Source organism: Somniosus microcephalus, chromosome 7 (assembly GCF_052327205.1).
Source record: "Somniosus microcephalus isolate GS21.2 chromosome 7, FLI_Smic_1.0, whole genome shotgun sequence".
In the NCBI taxonomy this organism is placed as follows: Eukaryota; Metazoa; Chordata; class Chondrichthyes; order Squaliformes; family Somniosidae; genus Somniosus; species Somniosus microcephalus.
Genome location: NC_140993.1, coordinates 38,086,717 through 38,104,758, shown reverse-complemented (window position 1 = coordinate 38,104,758; position 18,042 = coordinate 38,086,717). Strand labels below are relative to the sequence as shown.

The 18,042-nt window shown below is 44.7% G+C and overlaps 1 protein-coding gene across 2 annotated transcripts in view; it reads left to right on the top strand.

The window, feature by feature from the left end:
* Positions 1-18,042, top strand: part of trpn1 (transient receptor potential cation channel, subfamily N, member 1) — a 349,847-nt gene that overhangs the window by 195,627 nt on the left and 136,178 nt on the right. For both annotated transcript variants that reach the window (XM_085992435.1, XM_085992434.1), the window contains exons 5-6: positions 8,781-8,885; positions 16,151-16,249. In XM_085992435.1, the coding sequence (XP_085848561.1) occupies positions 8,781-8,885; positions 16,151-16,249 (204 nt within the window). The remainder of the gene's footprint in view (positions 1-8,780; positions 8,886-16,150; positions 16,250-18,042) is intronic.

Sequence of the window (18,042 nt, the reverse complement as noted above, 5' to 3'; positions counted from 1 at the left end):
CAGCAGCAACGTTATCCTTCCCCGGACGATAAACTATATCAAAATGGTAACATGCCAACTCAATCCTCCACCTCATTATTTTATCATTCTTAATCTTTCCAAAATGTTTGACATCAAACATAAAGGACACAGACTTTTGATCAGTTACCAACGTAAAATGTCACCCCGATAAATAATGTCTCCATTTACGCAGTGCTTCTACTATTGCATACGCCTCTTTCTCTATTGAAGAATGCCTTTTTTCACTATTGTTCAAGGTACGTGAGAAAAAGGCCACAGGTCTTCCATTTTGGTTCAGAGTAGCCCCAATTGCAAAATCAGAAGCGTCCATCTCAATCACAAAAGGAACCTGCTCATCAATAGAATGCACAACTGCTCCAAGGATATCCTTTTTAAAATTATCAAAACACATCCTGGCCTCCCATGATAGAGGATATGTCGTAACCCGAATAAGAGGCCGGATCTTCTGTGAAAAATTTGCAATCCAATTAGAATAGTAAGAAAACAGTCCAACAACTCGTTGCAAAGCCTTAGAATTAGTAGGACAAGGTAAATCAATCAATGGTCGCAGACGTTCTGGGTCTGGTTTAATCTTGTTTCCCGAGATAATGTACCCCAGTAGATTTACCTCAGTGGTCGAAAAGGTACACTTCTCTTTATTGAAAGTTAAACCAACTTTTTCCGCAGCTTGAGGGAATCTTTCTAAATTAGAATCATGCTCCACCCTTGATTTGCCACACACCGTGATGTCATCTAAGTATGAAAAGGTGTCAGAGAGAGAGTTATCACTTATAAAAGCATCCATTGCCCATTGAAAACAAGCAACACCATTAGTAACACCAAATGGTATTCGGCAAAACTGATACAGCTTTCCACCAGCCTCAAAGGCCGTATATGGTTGATCCTTCTTAACAATAGGAATCTGATGATAAGCACTCTTTAGGTCAATAGTGCTAAAAACCTTATACTGAGATACTTTATTGATAAGCTCATCAATCTTAGGCAAAGGGTACGCATCTAATTGAGTATACCTATTAATAGTTTGGGAATATTCTATCACCATTCGTTTCTTATGTCTCTCGTTAGTCGTGACAACTACCTGTGCCCGCCAAGGCGAACAACTAGGTTCAATGATTCCTTCCAATAAGAGACGTTGAACTTCAGAATTAATAAATTCTCTATCCTGACTGCTATACCTTCTTGACTTGGTAGCAATTGGCTTACAATCCAGCATCAAATTGGAAAAAAGTGATAATGGAGAAATGGATAAAGAGGTTAATCCACAAATAGATAAAGGTGGCTTAGTCCCTCCAAATGAAAGACTGAGAGACTCGTGTAACTGAAGCACATCATGACCAATCAAAATATCCGCACAGAGATTAGGCAAAACAGATAGGCGTATATCAGTATACGTATTACCTAGAAGAATCAATTTCACAAGGCAACAACCAGCTACTTGTGAAGTGAGAGTCGTCTGAGCCATACACACCTGATAGGAAACAGGCGAAATTTTCAAATGCTTCTCCTTTGCAAACTGAAGACTTATAAAACTCTCGGTACTGCCCGTATCTATAAGGGCCTTCACTTCCAACCCATTAACTTGGGCCGTAACTATAGCTTTGTTTAGGTCATGAGCAAATGCAGCAGAAATTGATGCAATAAACGCCCTATCTAAAGGCTGAATAGTCACAGAGGAGGTAATTGAACCTGATGATTTACACACACGTGCGTAATGACCTCTCTTGCCGCATTTACTACACACAGCCTCCCGAGCAGGACACTTCAGACGAGGGTGCCGGACGTTCCCACAAAAATAACACTTCTGAATCCTAGAGGCAACAGCCGCTGAAGTAGAAACTGTTTCAGAATCTAGTAAACCACTCCTATTAAGTCCACATAATTCCTTTTCATCCGGAACTGCCGAAACCACAGTCACAGGCCGATTAAAAAGAGCATAAGAATCCGAACTTCTCTGAGCCACATCCAATGTAGAAGCTTGCTCAAAAGCACTCTTAAGATCCAAAGTCTTATTTTCTAACAACCGCTGACGAATTGATCTAGACAGTAATCCATTAATAAAAGCATCCCGTACCGATTCTTCCTTATATTCTTCAGCCGTCACGGCCTTATAATTACAGTTAACACTAAGGCACCGAAGTGCTTGTAAATAAGTATCCAAAGATTCTCCCACCTGCTGCCTACGGGTAGATAGAAGGTGACGTGCAAATACCTCATTCTTTGGTTTAACAAAAATCTTTTCCAATGTAGAAATAGCCACTTCGTAAGTTTTACAGTCCAAAATATACTTATACACATCCGGAGCAATGTAGTTGATCAGCATATTCAGCTTATTTAGAGACTCTTGATCCAACACGCCCAAAAAGTTTTAAAATGTACAATACCAATGTTTCCATTCATCATCCACTCCTGCAGAATTAGGGTCAGCATTGAATCGTTCTGGTTGAAGATATCGCTCCATTCTGACATAAAGTTAATAAATTGAAATAAAGAATAGATTTGCCTTTCTAATCTAGGCTTTATTAACTTAAAAATCCTGTAGCACATCTTCAACACCCAGTCCCAACTAAAGGCTGGAAAGAACTGAATTTAAGATGGCCACCACAAATCACATGACATCAACTACCAATGAGATTACAGCATATATCCCAAGGCAGGAAACAAACAACCAATCACAATACTTCTTACTAAACATAGAGAATAATCACCACAGTGGTTGAATGTGATGTGTCATCAAGACAGTAGAAAGGTTGCAAATTTATTCACAATGCAAACTTATTTTTGCCAGGTGGGCATCTAGTGACTCCTGTTGAAATTGGATACTGAGAGAGCATCGAATCAGGCTCAGATAACCATGCAACATTCCCATGCTTACAGTGATCTTCTTCTGTCATATGGTAGTAGCAAAGCAAATCAGATGTCAATATCTAACTCAGATATCCAGGCCAATGGTTCTGGTGTAACAGCGTGGATATCTTGTAGGCTGCCTGCGAATTTCCTCTGAGGGCAGTGCTCAATCAGAAAGAAAAAAAGATTTGCATTTATATAGCGCCTTTCACGACCACCGGACGTCTCAAAGTGCTTTACAGCCAATGAAGTATTTTTGAAGTGGAGTCACTGTTGTAATGTGGGAAACACGGCAGCCAATTTGCGCACAGCAAGCTCCCACAAACAACGATGTGATACTGACCAGATAATCTGTTTTTGTTATGTTGGTTGAGAGATAAATATCGGCCAGGACACCAGGGATAACTCCGGTGCTCCAGGGTCTGATCAGGAGCTCCACAGTCACATGATGGGGATGCTTTAATCTTCCATCTGTGGAGAAGGTGGCGGCATCGACCATGACCGGTTCTGAGGCGGTTAATGGTTGTCCACTGTTTGCAGTGATATACTGCTGAGTCTCGTATCGGGCATGCGGACAATGTGGCCCGTCCCTCGGAGCTGATCGAGCATGGTCAAAGCTTCGATGCTGGGGATGTTGGCCTGAGCAAGAATACTGACATTGGTGTGCCTATCCTGCCAATGGATTTGCAGGATCTTGTGGAGGCAGCATTGGTGGTACCTCTCCAGTGCTTCGAGGTGCCTGCTGTACATGGTCCATGTCTCTGAAGCATACAGGAGGGCGGGTATCACTACTGCTCTGTAGACCATCTGTAGACTACTGCTCTGTAGACCTGAGAACTCATTTTTAGTGTGGAAGCAAGTCATCCTCAGTTCCGAGGGACTGCCTAAGAAGAAGAAGAAGAAGATACTGCTGAGTCATTGACACACTTTATAAAATGACTGCCCAAAAGTTCTGGGGTGTGCTGTTTACAAAGTGCCTAGAACATGCCCTATATAGTAAGACGAGTGGTAGAATCTGGGGGCTATTTCTGCAACCATTTTCGTTGCTTCTTTCCTGTTTTCATTTAGTTGGTCATGTTTTGTTTTGAAGGAAGAAGAGTAGCAATGCCAGGCAAATCAGACTGTACCAGAGACAGACTTTGCTCATCTGCCAGTACCTACCAGCCGCATTTACAAACAGAGATGCAGTTGCCTGGCAATGACCTCGCAGAGCTGGCTACAAAGATTGTGCATCAGTAGCCAGCTGGATGAAGAGGTGGTGTGCCTTCTGCTGTAAGGGCACCGGCAGCTTGTCTGCACTGTAAGGCTGGCATTGCCAGTGGCAGTAATAGCCAGCTAAGACCTCAAAGCTTTCTTTCTCAGCCTCTCTCCAGGCATGCTGCAATGCTATCCTATGATATGGGTGTTCTGGAATGGAAAGCAGGGCCACTCCCTCACAAATCCCTCGTTCTGCACCACCTCCACTTCACTGGCCATCAGACAGAAGATCAGAGCATTGCTCCATCACTTGGCAACCCATCAGTGTTTTTCTAATTCTGAGGAAAGGTCACTGACCTGAAACGTTAACTCTGTTCCTCTCTCCATAGATGCTGCCTGACCTGCTGAGTATTTCCAGCATTTTCTGTTTATATTTCAGTATTTGATGCTAGATTTTCTACTCAGATTATGCATTACCCAAAACGCCTATAAGAAAGAAGAAAAGAAAGACTTGCATTTATATAGCACCTTTGACAACCTCAGGATGTCCCAAAGCACTTTACAGCCAATGGAGTACTTTTGAAATGCAGTCACTGTTGTAATATAGGAAACGCAGCAGCCGAATTGATGTTGGTTGTGGGATAAGTATTGGCCAGAACACCTGGAGAACTCCCCTGATCTTCTTCAACTAGTGCCACGGGATCTTTTATGTCCACCTGAGAGGGCAGACGGGGCCTCGGTTTAACATCTCATCCGAAAGACGGCACCTTCCGCGAGTGCAGCACTCCCTCAGCGCTGCACTGGAGTGTCAGCCTAGATTATGTGCTCAAGTCCCTGGAGTGCGACTTGAACCCACAACCTTCTGACTCAGAGGAGACAGAGCTACAACTGAGCCGAGGCTGACACATAAGCGGACGTTCCAGCCTCTGTGATCCAAAATGTTCCTTCGTGCGTCCACTACCTTGGTTAGTAATATTGAGAACCAAAGTTTGAACAGATAACCCTGCAGCCATGTAATTCCCATCTTTAGTCAGCAATCGGATATCATATCAAGAATCAGGCTATAAACCAATCGACAATTTACTTAACATAAAACAAGTAAATAATCAGAACTAAGTACAGAATAGCATATGTTCCTGGGAGTGGTAGACATCTTGAGTTATAGAAGGTAGGGGAAGCCAGCAGTGGTCAGTGTTATCAGTTACTGCAGTATGCTGGAGATTTCCTTCAGAGGTTAGAGATGAGTTTCCCAGAGCTTTTACCCTAATTGGCTTAAGGCTCTTGCCTGAATGAAATAGGCTGGATGGACCAGCTGGTCTTTTCTTGTCCTTTTCCTTTCCGTATGTTCGTAATTATAAACTTTACTATCCTCCTCAATATATCAATGTAATAGATGCTTCTCTGAGCCATCTTTGAACATACATCTGAACTACAAGCCCAGTTTCTCTGTTGGCCATGGGCTGCAGACTGATGATTTAAGTGCAGGTAATCTGGTACAAACCTATCATTGGAACCCTCGGTCACAGAGTTATCCGCCAAAAGACTCATTGGTCCTGTTCCCCGCGCGCAGGCTTTGACCCATTTCTTCACTTCAGACACTGTCGGCAATTAAAGAGTCACTAACTGAGTTGGCCTGGCTCTTTGATCTGTGCCACATACCTTAACTGACTTGTTTTAAGATCTTGTAAAGATATGTCAGAGTTAAAACAAAAAATTAGCACACTGCTCCCTTGTTAAAATTCAAGTAATGCTTTTGAAAGATACACAAGATACTGCCATTTAGATTGAATGGCTGCTGTAATAATTCAATGGACATTAAGATATTAATCTCCCCTTTGGTTGGCAAAAACCAAGACTCAGATGCCTATTAATTGATTTTCACTTACTAGAAAGATGTTTATTTCTGTACTTTGCAGAGGCAGCTGACAGAAATCGTAATTCACCCTGTGCATACTGTTGCTAGTAATAAGCAATCTAACAGACAAACAAGGACGTTGTCACACTCGGTTTCCTGCATCTATGTTTATTGGGCCATCCACTGGGCCTTTGCAAAGACTGGAATTTATCATTAAAAATAGTGGCATCCTGTGCAATTGCTGCCAACATTTTCAGAGTTTTCCTACAGCCTGCCCTGATCAAACTCCCAAAGCTCGGCCCAAAGTAGACCAGCAGCTTGCCTCAAACTTTGTAAATGAAGCTGACTCTTCAAAATCAGGTGGGGGGAGTCAGCCAATTAACAGAACAAAGGAGTCGTGCATCGTCCAACTAATGCCCAGTTGTAACCCTGATCGGAAGATCAACTCCAATTTCCACGTTAAAAAATCTCCAGACATCTCGCTTAAAGACAGACTGTCCAGTCCAAAACCAGGCAGTGGCAACACGAATTCTCATGTACATGTTATGATCTTTTATCAGTTATAAATTTACCAGCCCCTGGTAATCACCGCCACAGGCCAGGTGTTTTAAAAGATTGCAACACTTGGTCGGGTTATACAGTAACAGTAAAAACAAAAGACTTGCATTTCTATGGCACCTTTCATAACCACCGGACGTTTCAAAGCGCTTTACAGCCAATGAAGTACTTGTGGGAAAAGCGGCAGCCAATTTGCACACAACAAGCTCCCACAAACAGCAATGTGAAAATGACCAGATAATCTGTTTTTGTTATGTTGGTTGAGGGAGAAATATTGGCCAGGACACCAGGGATAACACCCCTGCTCTTCTTCAAAATACTGCCATGGGATCTTTTACGTCCACCTGAGAGAGCAGACGGGGCCTCAGTGTAACATCTCATCTGAAAGACGGCACCTCCGACAGTGCAGCACTCCCTCAGCACTGCACTGGAGTGTCAGCCTAGATTTATATGTGCAAGTCCCTGGAGTGGGACTTGAACCCACAACCTTCTGACTCAGAGGCGACTGTGCTACCAACTGAGCCACAGTATCCACATTTGGGGTGAAATTTCAACACAGACATTAATTTATTTCTAATAAGCAACAAGTATTTCACCCTAATTGTCACTGCTCAATACTACCTAAATGTCACCTTTTAAAACACTAATTAGACAGTCTGTGGTATTTAACTTTCTTTCTTCCTTTCATGCTTTCTTTCTTACATACATCTATCTGTCAGCCATTGGTTCAGTTGGTTGAACTCTCACCTCAGAGGTTGCGGGTTCACGGCCCACTCCAGGGACTCGAGCACAAACTCAAGGCTGACACTCCAGCGCAGTGCTGAAGGAGTGCTACACTGTCGGAGGTGTCATCTTTTGGATGTGACGTTAAACTAAGGCCCCGTCTGCTCTCTCAGGTGGACGTAAAAGATCCCATGGCGCTATTTGAAAAAGAGCAAGGGTGTACTCCCCACTGAAATAACAACAGAAAACACTGGAAAAACTCAGCAGGCCAGGGCAGCATCCGTGGAGAGAGAAACAGAGTTAATGTTTCAGGTCGATGACCCTTCATCAGAACTGGAAAAAAACAGGAAAGGGAATAGATTTTAAAGCAAGTTGGGGGCTGGGAAAAGGGGGAGGGGATGAAAGAACAAAAGGGAAGGTCAGTGATAGTGTGAATGGCGCTGGCAGAATGATGGACAGCTGCCATGTGGGAGGGAAGAAAAAAGGCCAGATGAAAGTGTGGATTAAAAAATAAATAAATAAATTATATAATATATATGTGAACAGGGACGTGGTTATGATCTGATGTACTCCCCACTGTCCTGTCTAATATTTATCCCTCAATCAACATCACAAAAAAAAACAGATTGGCCCAGAACTTCGGGTCTCCACGGGTGAGTACGCACGGGGTACTCACCCGTAGGCCCGATGGAAGTGTCGGTTTCCTGCATGCACTGCGCATGTGCGGGAAACCGGCACTTCCATTCCCCTGAACGAAGGGGTTCGGAAGTCGAACGCGTGCGCAGGAGAGGCAGCGCGTCAGCATCGAACTTAGGGTTTTTTTGCAGGTTTTCCGGGAGGGTAAGTCTCCAGAAGTTAGACATTTAAAAAGCAGTCGCAAGGCCTGCTTTTTACAAGGTAAGTGGTTAATTAATTAAAATTAAAACATTTTTTCCACAGGTTTATTATTTTTAAATACTTTAAAGAAAGGTAAGTTTATTTTTAGCCCCGTTAGAAAATAAAATTATTTTTTTCAAAAATTTAAATTATTGTTTAAAATAGTTATTTCATGTAATTTATAGTTTATTTAAAAAATGTGATTTAAAAAAAAAAATTATTTGTAGATTTAGTGATGTTTTGGGGCCTGTAGTATTTATAAGTTTTGACAGCCCTTCCTGTTAAACTTATGAATGGGCATTCCCTGCTCCGATTGGCTCCCCATGGCCCACTTGATCCCAGGGGATGCATCAAACTAACTGCACTCCTGAGATACGCAAGCACTGCGCGCCAGCAGTTGGAGCAGGCCCAGGATCGGAATTCCACGGGGGCCCACAGCTCAACGGCCGGCGTGCTAGGTAAGTGCAGGTCGGGGGCTTACACCCGCGGGGAGCCCCCGACCCAAATTTCTGGGCCATTATCTGGTCATTATCAATTGATTGCTGTGTTTTCTACATTACAACAGTGACTACAGTTCAAAAGTACTTCATTGGCTATAAAACGCTTTGGGATAACTTGACGTTGTGAAAGACGCTATATAAATGCAAGTCTTTTCTTTCTACATTCTTTCTTTCTTAGGTCTCAATTTCTTTCTTTCTTTCCACAGGACGGCTGCATCCCATTGTTTCTAAGTGTTGAAATCGGTAACATCGCAGTCTGCAAGGAGCTGCTTAGTGTTAATGCCGATCTCCAGCTCAGGACACAAAGGAAGGTACAAGTGAACAAAGGCCCGGTTCAAGTACTATTGGAGCTCTGTACAGTAAGGCTTGTCAACAAGGGAAAGAAAATCAGGGGGCGAGCACATCCGACTTCTCAATGTGTGTTCCTGGTGCACAAAGTTCTGTGCTGGGACTGCTGAAGATAAAAACGTACCCTGCAATGTTCCACCCCACCAGATTACCCTAACTGAAATAAATTGACCCTAATCTCCCCTGCTCATGCAAACTCGTCTTCTGTCGGTGCAGTGAGTTGGAATCCTCCATCCTCTATGGTCATGGATTGGGTGCATTCTTTATTGAATCCAATGTTTAGCCCCTTCTCAGTGGTGAGGTTATGCAACACACAGCAGACCACAATCATTTTTCACACTTTGGCTAGATTGTGTTATAAATTCTCCTCTCGAGCTGTTAAGGTACTGAAGTTGCTGATTGAGGAGACTGATGGTTTGTTTGATTGACTAAAGCAAAATACGCTGGCTGCCGGAAATCTGAAATAAAAACAGAAAATGCTGGAAACACTCAGCAGGTCAGGCAGCATCGAGGAGAGAGAAACAGAGTTAACGTTTCAGGTCGGTGACCATTCATCAGAACTGGAAGAAGTTTATGAGCAAGTGCAGAGCCAAGGGAAAAGGGCAAGAGAAAAGAACAAAAGGGGAGGCCTCTTTTGTCATTTAATCTTAATAACATAAGAAATAGGAGCAGGAGTGGGCCATACGGCCTCTCGAGCCTGCTCCTCCTTTCAGTGAGATGATGGCTGATCTTCTACCTCAACTCCACTTTCCCGCCCTATCCCCATATCCCTCGATTCCCTTAGTGTCCAAAAATCTATCGATCTCAGTCTTGAATATACTCAATGACTGAGCAGCCACAACCCTCTGAGGAAGAGAATTCCAGAGATTCACAACCCTCTGAATGAAGAAATTTCTCCTCATCTCAATCCTAAATGGCCGACCCCTTATTCTGAGTCTATGAACCCAAGGTCTAGGCTCTCCAGCCAGGGAAACAGCCTTTCAACATCACTCCTGCCCTCCATCCTATCACAGACCTTCCCTTTTGTTATTTCCTTCCCACCCCCACTTTTTCCCTTTTTCACTCCATAGATGTTTTTTTTTCCTTTAGTCATTCACAGGATGTGGGCATCATTGGCAAGGCCAGCATTTATTGCCCATCCCTAATTTTCCTTAACTGAGTGGCTTGCTAGGCCATTTCAGAGGGCAGTTAAGAGTCAACCACATTGCCGTGGGTCTGGAGTCACATATAGGCCAGACTGGGTAAGGATGGCAGATTTCTTTCCCTAAAGGACATTAGTGAACCTGATGGGGTTTTTATGACTACCTGATAGTTTCATGGTTCACCATTACTGATACTAACTTTTTATTCCAGATTTATTTTTTATTAACTGAATTTAAATTCCCCAACTGCTGTGGTGGGATTTGTACTCATGTCTCTAGATCATTAGTCCAGGCCTCTGGATTACTAGTCCAATAACATAACCACTATGCTACCTGCTGAGTGTTTCCACCATTTTCTGAGCAATGTGTTTCAAACCCCCCAATAACCTGCCTTGCAGTTGACCACTTCGCTGGAACACTGGAGACAGATTTGTCTGGCTAAGAATGAAGGAATCCTTCATTGTGTGTAGACCAGTTGCAGTTGTCATAGATGGTGTGATTTACTGGAGGTGCCCTCTCTCCGTCTGTGCGCAGTTGATGGCACCCTGGGGAGTCCGGTATAGAATGGTTGCTGTCTCCTCAAACGTTGCCCTACACCTCTGTGGACTAATGTGGCATTTCTGGAAAGCTATGTTAGTTCTGAATGCAGGTGTATATCGTCTCTGATAATTTATATTAAATACCCACTAAGGAGATTTTAAAACAGTGGCAAAAAGATTTCCAGTCACAGGCAATGCAGTTCTTGACACCTTCTGTGCATCTTCTAACATGTAATGCAGTTCAGTAATTGTGACCCCAAAGACCCTCAGCTTTGTTGGCTACTGCTCATCCTTCAATTCTAGTATGATAATCAGTAAACCCTCTGTCTTTTTTTTTATTCGTTCATGGAATGTGGGCATCGCTGGCAAGGCCAGCATTTATTGCCCATCCCTTTTATGTGGTCATCCCCTGGGAGTCCTGCACCACTTAGAAACATAGAAACATAGAAAAATAGGAGCAGGAGTAGGCCATTCAGCCCTTCGAGCCTGCTCCGCCATTCAATATGATCATATCATAGAGTCATAGAGTTATACAGCACGGATAGAGGCCCTTCGGCCCATCGTGTCCGTGCCGGCCATCAAGCCCTGTCTAATCTAATCCCATATTCCAGCATTTGGTCCGTAGCCTTGTATGTTATGGCATTTCAAGTGCTCATCCAAATGCTTCTTAAATGTTGTGAGGGTTCCTGCCTCCACAACCCTTTCAGGCAGTGAGTTCCAGACTCCAACCACCCTCTGGGTGAAAAAGTTCTTTCTCAAATCCCCTCTAAACCTCCCGCACTTTACCTTGAATCTATGCCCCCTAGTTATTGACCCTTCTACTAAGGGAAAAAGCTCCTCAGTATCCATCCTATCTATGCCCCTCATAATTTTGTACACCTCAATCATGTCCCCCCTCAGCCTCCTCTGCTCCAAGGAAAACAAACCCAATCTGCCCAGTCTTTCTTCATAGCTGAAGCGCTCCAGCCCTGGTAACATCCTGGTGAATCTCCTCTGCACCCTCTCCAAAGCGATCACATCCTTCCTGTAGTGTGGCGACCAGAACTGCACACAGTATTCCAGCTGTGGCCTAACCAGTGTATTATACAGCTCCATCATAACCTCCTTGCTCTTATATTCTATGCCTCGGCTAATGAAGGCAAGTATCCCATATGCCTTTTTTACCACCTTATCCACCTGTTCCGCCGCCTTCAGGGATCTGTGTACTTGCGCACCCAGATCCCTCTGCCCCTCCGTCTTGCCTAGGGTCTTACCATTCATTGTGTATTCCCTTGCCTTGTTAGTCCCCCCAAAGTGCATCACCTCGCACTTTTCCAGGTTAAATTCCATTTGCCACTGTTCCGCCCATCTGACCAACCCATCTATATCGTCCTGCAGACTGAGGCTACCCTCCTCGCTATTTACCACCCTACCAATTTTTGTATCATCCGCGAACTTACTGATCATACCTTTTACATTCATATCCAAGTCATTAATGTAGACCACAAACAGCAAGGGACCCAGCACCGATCCCTGTGGCACCCCACTGGCCACAGGCTTCCAGTCACAAAAACAACCTTCGACCATCACCCTCTGCCTTCTGCCACTAAGCCAGTTTTGTATCCAATGTGCCAAGGCACCCTGGATTCCATGGGCTCTTACCTTCTTGACCAGTCTCCTGTGCGGGACTTTATCGAAGGCCTTACTGAAATCCATGTATACCACATCCACTGCGTTACCCTCATCCACACACCTAGTCACCCCCTCAAAAAATTCAATCAAATTAGTCAGACACGATCTTCCCTTGACAAAGCCATGTTGACTATCCCTGATTAATCCTTGTCTCTCCAAGTGGAGACTAATTTTGTCCCTCAGAATTTTTTCCAATAATTTTCCTACCACTGATGTTAGGCTCACTGGCCTGTAGTTCCCCGGTTTTTCCCTACTTCCCTTCTTGAATAATGGTACTACATTAGCGGTTCTCCAGTCCTCTGGCACATCCCCTGTGGCCAGAGAGGTCCTGAGTATATGTGTTAGAGCCCCCGCAATCTCTTCCTTTGCCTCACACAGCAGCCTGGGATACATTTCATCCGGGCCTGGGGATTTATCCATTTTTAGGCCTGCTAAAACCGCCAATACCTCCTCCCTCTCGATGTTAATATGTTCGAGCATATCACAGTCCCCCCGCCCTATTTCTATGTCTACATCGTCCTCCTCCATAGTGAAAACAGATGCAAAAAATTCATTTAGAACCCCTCCTACATCTTCCGGCTCCACACACAGATTGCCACTTTTGTCCCTAATGGGCCCTATTTTTTCCCTAGTTATCCTCTTACCCTTAATATACTTATAAAACATCTTAGGATTTTCCTTTATTTTGCTCGCCAGTGTTATTTCATGGCCCCTCCTTGATCTCCTAATTTCTTTTTTAAGTATCCCCCTGCACTTTTTGTACTCCTCTAGGGCTTCCTCCGTCTTTAGCCTTTTGTATCTGCCAAAAGCCCTCCTTTTTTTCCTAATCCATTCTCGTATATCCCCTGATATCCAAGGTTCCCTGTGGTTTTTGGAACCACCCTTGACCTTTACGGGAACATGTTGCCATTGTATGATCTCAATCTCCCTTCTGAAAGCCTCCCATTGCTCCGATGCGGATTTTCCTACAAGTAGCTGATCCCAGTCCATTTTGGCCAGATCCTGCCTTATCCTATTAAAATCGGCCTTCCCCCAATTTAGAACCTTTATTTCCGACCCATCCCTGTCCTTTTCCATGACCACCTTAAATCTCACCATATTATGGTCACTGTCACTAAAGTGCTCACCTACTAGCACTTTTTCCAGTTGGCCGGCCACATTCCCTAGAATTAGGTCCAGTACCGCCCCCTCTCTTGTAGGACTTTCTACATGCTGGCTCAAAAAGCTCTCCTGGATGCACTTTAAGAATTCTACACCCTCTGAGCCTTTCACACTCTGACTATCCCAGTTAATATTGGGGAAGTTGAAATCCCCCATTATTATTACCCTATTATTTGCACATTTCTCTGAGATTTGCCTACATATCTGCTCCTCTATCTCCCCCTGACTGTTTGGAGGCCTATAGTACACTCCCAGCAAAGTGCTTGCCCCCTTTTTGTTTTTAAGCTCCACCCATATGGCCTCATTAGAGGAACCTGCTAATATATCATCCCTCCTTACTGCAGTAATTGACTCCTTAATTAATATTGCGACACCCCCTCCTCTTTTACCTCCCCCTCTGTCTCGCCTGAAGATTCTGTACCCCGGAATATTGAGCTGCCAGTCTTGCCCCTCCCTCAACCATGTCTCCGTGATAGCAACAATATCATACTCCCATGTGTTTATCAAAACCTTCAGTTCATCCACCTTATTTGCAAGACTCCTTGCATTAAAATAGATGCCATCCAGCCTTGCCCTTATATATTTGCCCTGTCTACCAAGCTGACTTGTTTTTTTCTCTATAATTGGCAGCACATCACCCCCTATTTCAGCTCCCCTCTGTATCCCATCCCCCTGCCAAGTTAGTTTAAACCCCCCCCCAACAGTGCTAGCAAACCTCCCCGCAAGGATATTTGTCCCGCTCTGGTTCAGGTGCAACCCGTCCGACTTGTACAAGTCCCACCTTTCCCAGAAGCAGGCCCAGTGATCCAGGAAACTAAAACCCTCCCTCCTACACCAACTCTTTAGCCACGCATTCATCTGCACTATCCTCCTATTCCTATACTCACTAGCACGTGGCACTGGGAGTAATCCAGAGATTACAACCTTTGAGGTCCTGCCCTTTAATCTGTTACCTAGCTCCCTAAATTCTTGATGCAGGACCTCATCCCCCTTCCTACCTTTGTCGTTGGTCCCAATGTGGACCACGACCTCTGCCTGCTCCCCCTCCCCCTTAAGAATGCCCTGTAGCCGCTCAGTGACATCCATGACCCTGGCCCCAGGGAGGCAACAAACCATCCTGGAGTCACGTTTGCAGCCACAGAAACGCCTATCTGTTCCCCTTACGATAGAATCCCCTACCACTATTGCTCTCCCACTCTTTTTCCTCCCTTCCTGAGCAGCAGAAGCGTCCCTGGTGCCAGGAAGCTGGCTGCTGCTGCCTTCCCCTGGTGAGTCATCCCCCTCAACAGTATCCAACTTGGTATACCTGTTTGAAAGGGGGATGTCCGCAGGGGTTCCCTGCACTTCCTGCCTGCCTCTGTTGCTCCGCCTGATGGTCACCCACTTTCTTCCTGCCTGTGCAGCCCTACCCTGAGGCATGAACAACTCGCTAAACGTGCTATCCACGACCCTCTCAGCATCGCACATGCTCCAAAATTCATCCACCCGCAGCTCGAGCGCCGCAATGCGGTCTACAAGTAGCTGCAGCTGGATGCATTTCCCGCACACATGGTCGTCAGGGACACTGGCAGCGTACCTGACTTCCCACATGGAGCAAGAAGAGCAGAACACGGGTCTGAGCTCTCCTGCCATGACTTACTCCTTTAATTAATTAAAACATTTATTCAATACCCCAGTTACAGGTATACTCTAGGGCGCTTTATTTACCAACTGTCCCCACTACACCACAGAGACCCTAGAAATTTAACACCACAGAATTCAAGCTTGTATTGAAAAGAGAGAAATACTCACCAACCAATCACTTAACTGCTTCCTGCTGACGTCACACTTGGACTACTTTTACCTCTCTCCCGGAACCTGGATTGGTATGCCTCGGTGCCTCTGACTGCTCCTTAAGTACCTCTCCCGCCTCGGGCTGCTCCCGCGCAGGTCCGCTGCTTCTCCGGTCTCGGGGCTGTGGGCCTCGGTGCCTCTGACTGCTCCTTAAGTACCTCTCCCGCCTCGGGCTGCTCCCGCGCAGGTCCGCTGCTTCTCCGGTCTCGGGGCTGTGGGCCTCGGTGCCTCTGACTGCTCCTTAAGTACCTCTCCCGCCTCGGGCTGCTCCCGCGCAGGTCCGCTGCTTCTCCGGTCTCGGGGCTGATCCTCTATCTCAATACCATATTCCCGCTCTCTCCCCATACCCCTTGATGCCTTTTGTGTCTAGAAATCTATCTATCGCCTTCTTAAATATATTCAGTGACTTGTCCTACTCTTCACCTGATGACAGCCACAAAAGCAGAAAAATTCAGATTGCTGTCCTTTTGTTAGGTTCGAAGATGATTTGTCCCACTTCTACCAGATCTGAGCTGGGCTTGTACACAATATGGGGTAGATTTTGACTTTGTGCGACAGTGTAAAATGGGTTACTGCGAATCGGCAGCCCATTTTACATCTCTCACGATAATTATTTCCATTGACTTCAATAATATTCTAATAAAATGTTGCATGTTACAGAGCTGTAGGACTATTGGCATCCGGTGTATTATCAAGCGACTCAAATATCAGACATCGGCACCACGTTCTTCAGCACTGCTGTACCATGCAACTCCTACTGGGCTTACATGGGTGTTTACTTCAGTGGAAGTTACAGGGAAATAAATTTTAAACATATTATGTATATGTTGGAGCCTTTTAAATGAAAATAACCTGCACCTAATCTCCCGACTTACTTTTCAGGATAATGGTGACACAGTCTTGCATGTCTGCTGCAGAAAAAAAGATATGGAACTGGCTAAACTCATGGTGGAGTTTGGTGCTGGTGTTGATTTTCAAAATGTGAGTACAGAACAACAATGACAAGTTACACTGTTGTCTGCTGGTAAGGATGAAGGCCTAAAGCTGAATATATTGCAGGAGAAAATGTCTTCTTATTCACTAACATAGTCAACAACCAAATGACCAAGGCTGAAAGATTGAAATTCCAGAAATTTCCAAATGGGAAATTATTTCTTCCTTTGTCCTCATTTCTAGCTCCATAATACAACAAAGACTGCTTTAACACAAGGAACTATTATTTTATTCATTCCTGGGATGTGGACGTCATTGGCAAGGCCAGCATTTATTGCCCATCCCTAGTTGCCCTTGAGAAGGTGGTGGTGAACCGCCTTCTTGAACCGCTGCAGTCCGTGTGCTGAAGGTACTCCCACAGTGCTGTTAGGGAGGGAGTTCCAGGATTTTGACTCAGCGACGATGAAGGATCTGCGATATATTTCCAAGTCAGGATGGTGTGTGACTTGGAGGGGAACTTGCAGGTGATGCAACTATATATGAATGTAATCTTCCTCTTCATAAGATATATATTTTATTATCGGTAGCACCCTACTGTGATGAAATATGCCATTCATCAGGCACTGTATTCCCTGTGTTTAGTTTAGTTTCAGTTTCATTTCCTTACCTGTATTGTATTGTGTGTAGGGCTCCGCCCATACCTGGCCCCTACTTAAGCAAGCCCCAGCGTGTCTCACAGCAGTACAGCAGATCTCTGGATGAGAGACACTTCTCCAATGTGTATTACTTTCTGAGTTAATAAAAGCCTTGCTTTGCTCCGTTAACGTCGAGTCTCGGATTCATTGAGGCACATCACCTACTAACATGGTTCAGTAAACAAAAGCCATCTTTGTTAGTTCACAAAGATTCTGTGTTTGCTAAATGTTGGAACAAATAGGGGTGAAACACATTTCTCTATCTTGCTAAAAATTGCTGTTTTTCTGAACGCAATGCATATAACACTTGACTATTCCAACTTCTTCTGTCGTATGGTAGTAGCAAAGCAAGTCAGATGTCAATATCTAAGTCAGATATCCAGACCAAAGTTTCTGGTGTAACAGCACGGGTATCTTGTAGGCTGCCTGTGAATTTCCTCTGAGGCCAGTGCTCAATGATGTGCTCCAGGGTCTGATCAGGAGCTCCACAGTCGCATGATGGGGATGCTTTAATCTTCCATCTATGGAGAAGGTGGCAGCATCTACCATGACCTGTTCTGAGGCAGTTGATGGTTGTCCTCAGTTTGCGAGGAAGGTTTGATCCTTCAGGTTGTACTGTGGGGTCCTCTATTCCAGCTATCTCTCTGCATGAGCCAAAATAGTGCCTCTTTAATAATAAAAATTTGTGTCCATATCTTTATGACATCCTAGTAGTGTCCTTCAAGTGTCTTGGTTGCTTGGCTGTGAGGCAGTTCAGGTTTCTGTCTGAACATCAAAACCTCCTTCCACAGTGAGGGTAGTTCTCAGCTCAGTCACAGAGGATGGGGACCCGTACAGAAGTGAGCTTTCAACACAAGAAAAATGATGATATAAATCAGGTGGCTGAATTTTTTTTTAAATTTGTTCACAGGATGTGGGCGTCGCTGGCTAAGGCTGGTATTTATTGCCCATCCCTAACTTCCCTTGAGAAGGTGGCGGTGAGCCGCCTTCTTGACCACAGTGGGCAGTTAAGAGTCAACCACATTGCTGTGGGTCTGGAGTCACATATAGGCCAGACTGGGTAAGGACAGCAGATTTCCTTCCCTAAAGGACATTAGTGAACCAGATGGGTTTTGTTTTTACTACAATCTGGTAACTTCATGGTCA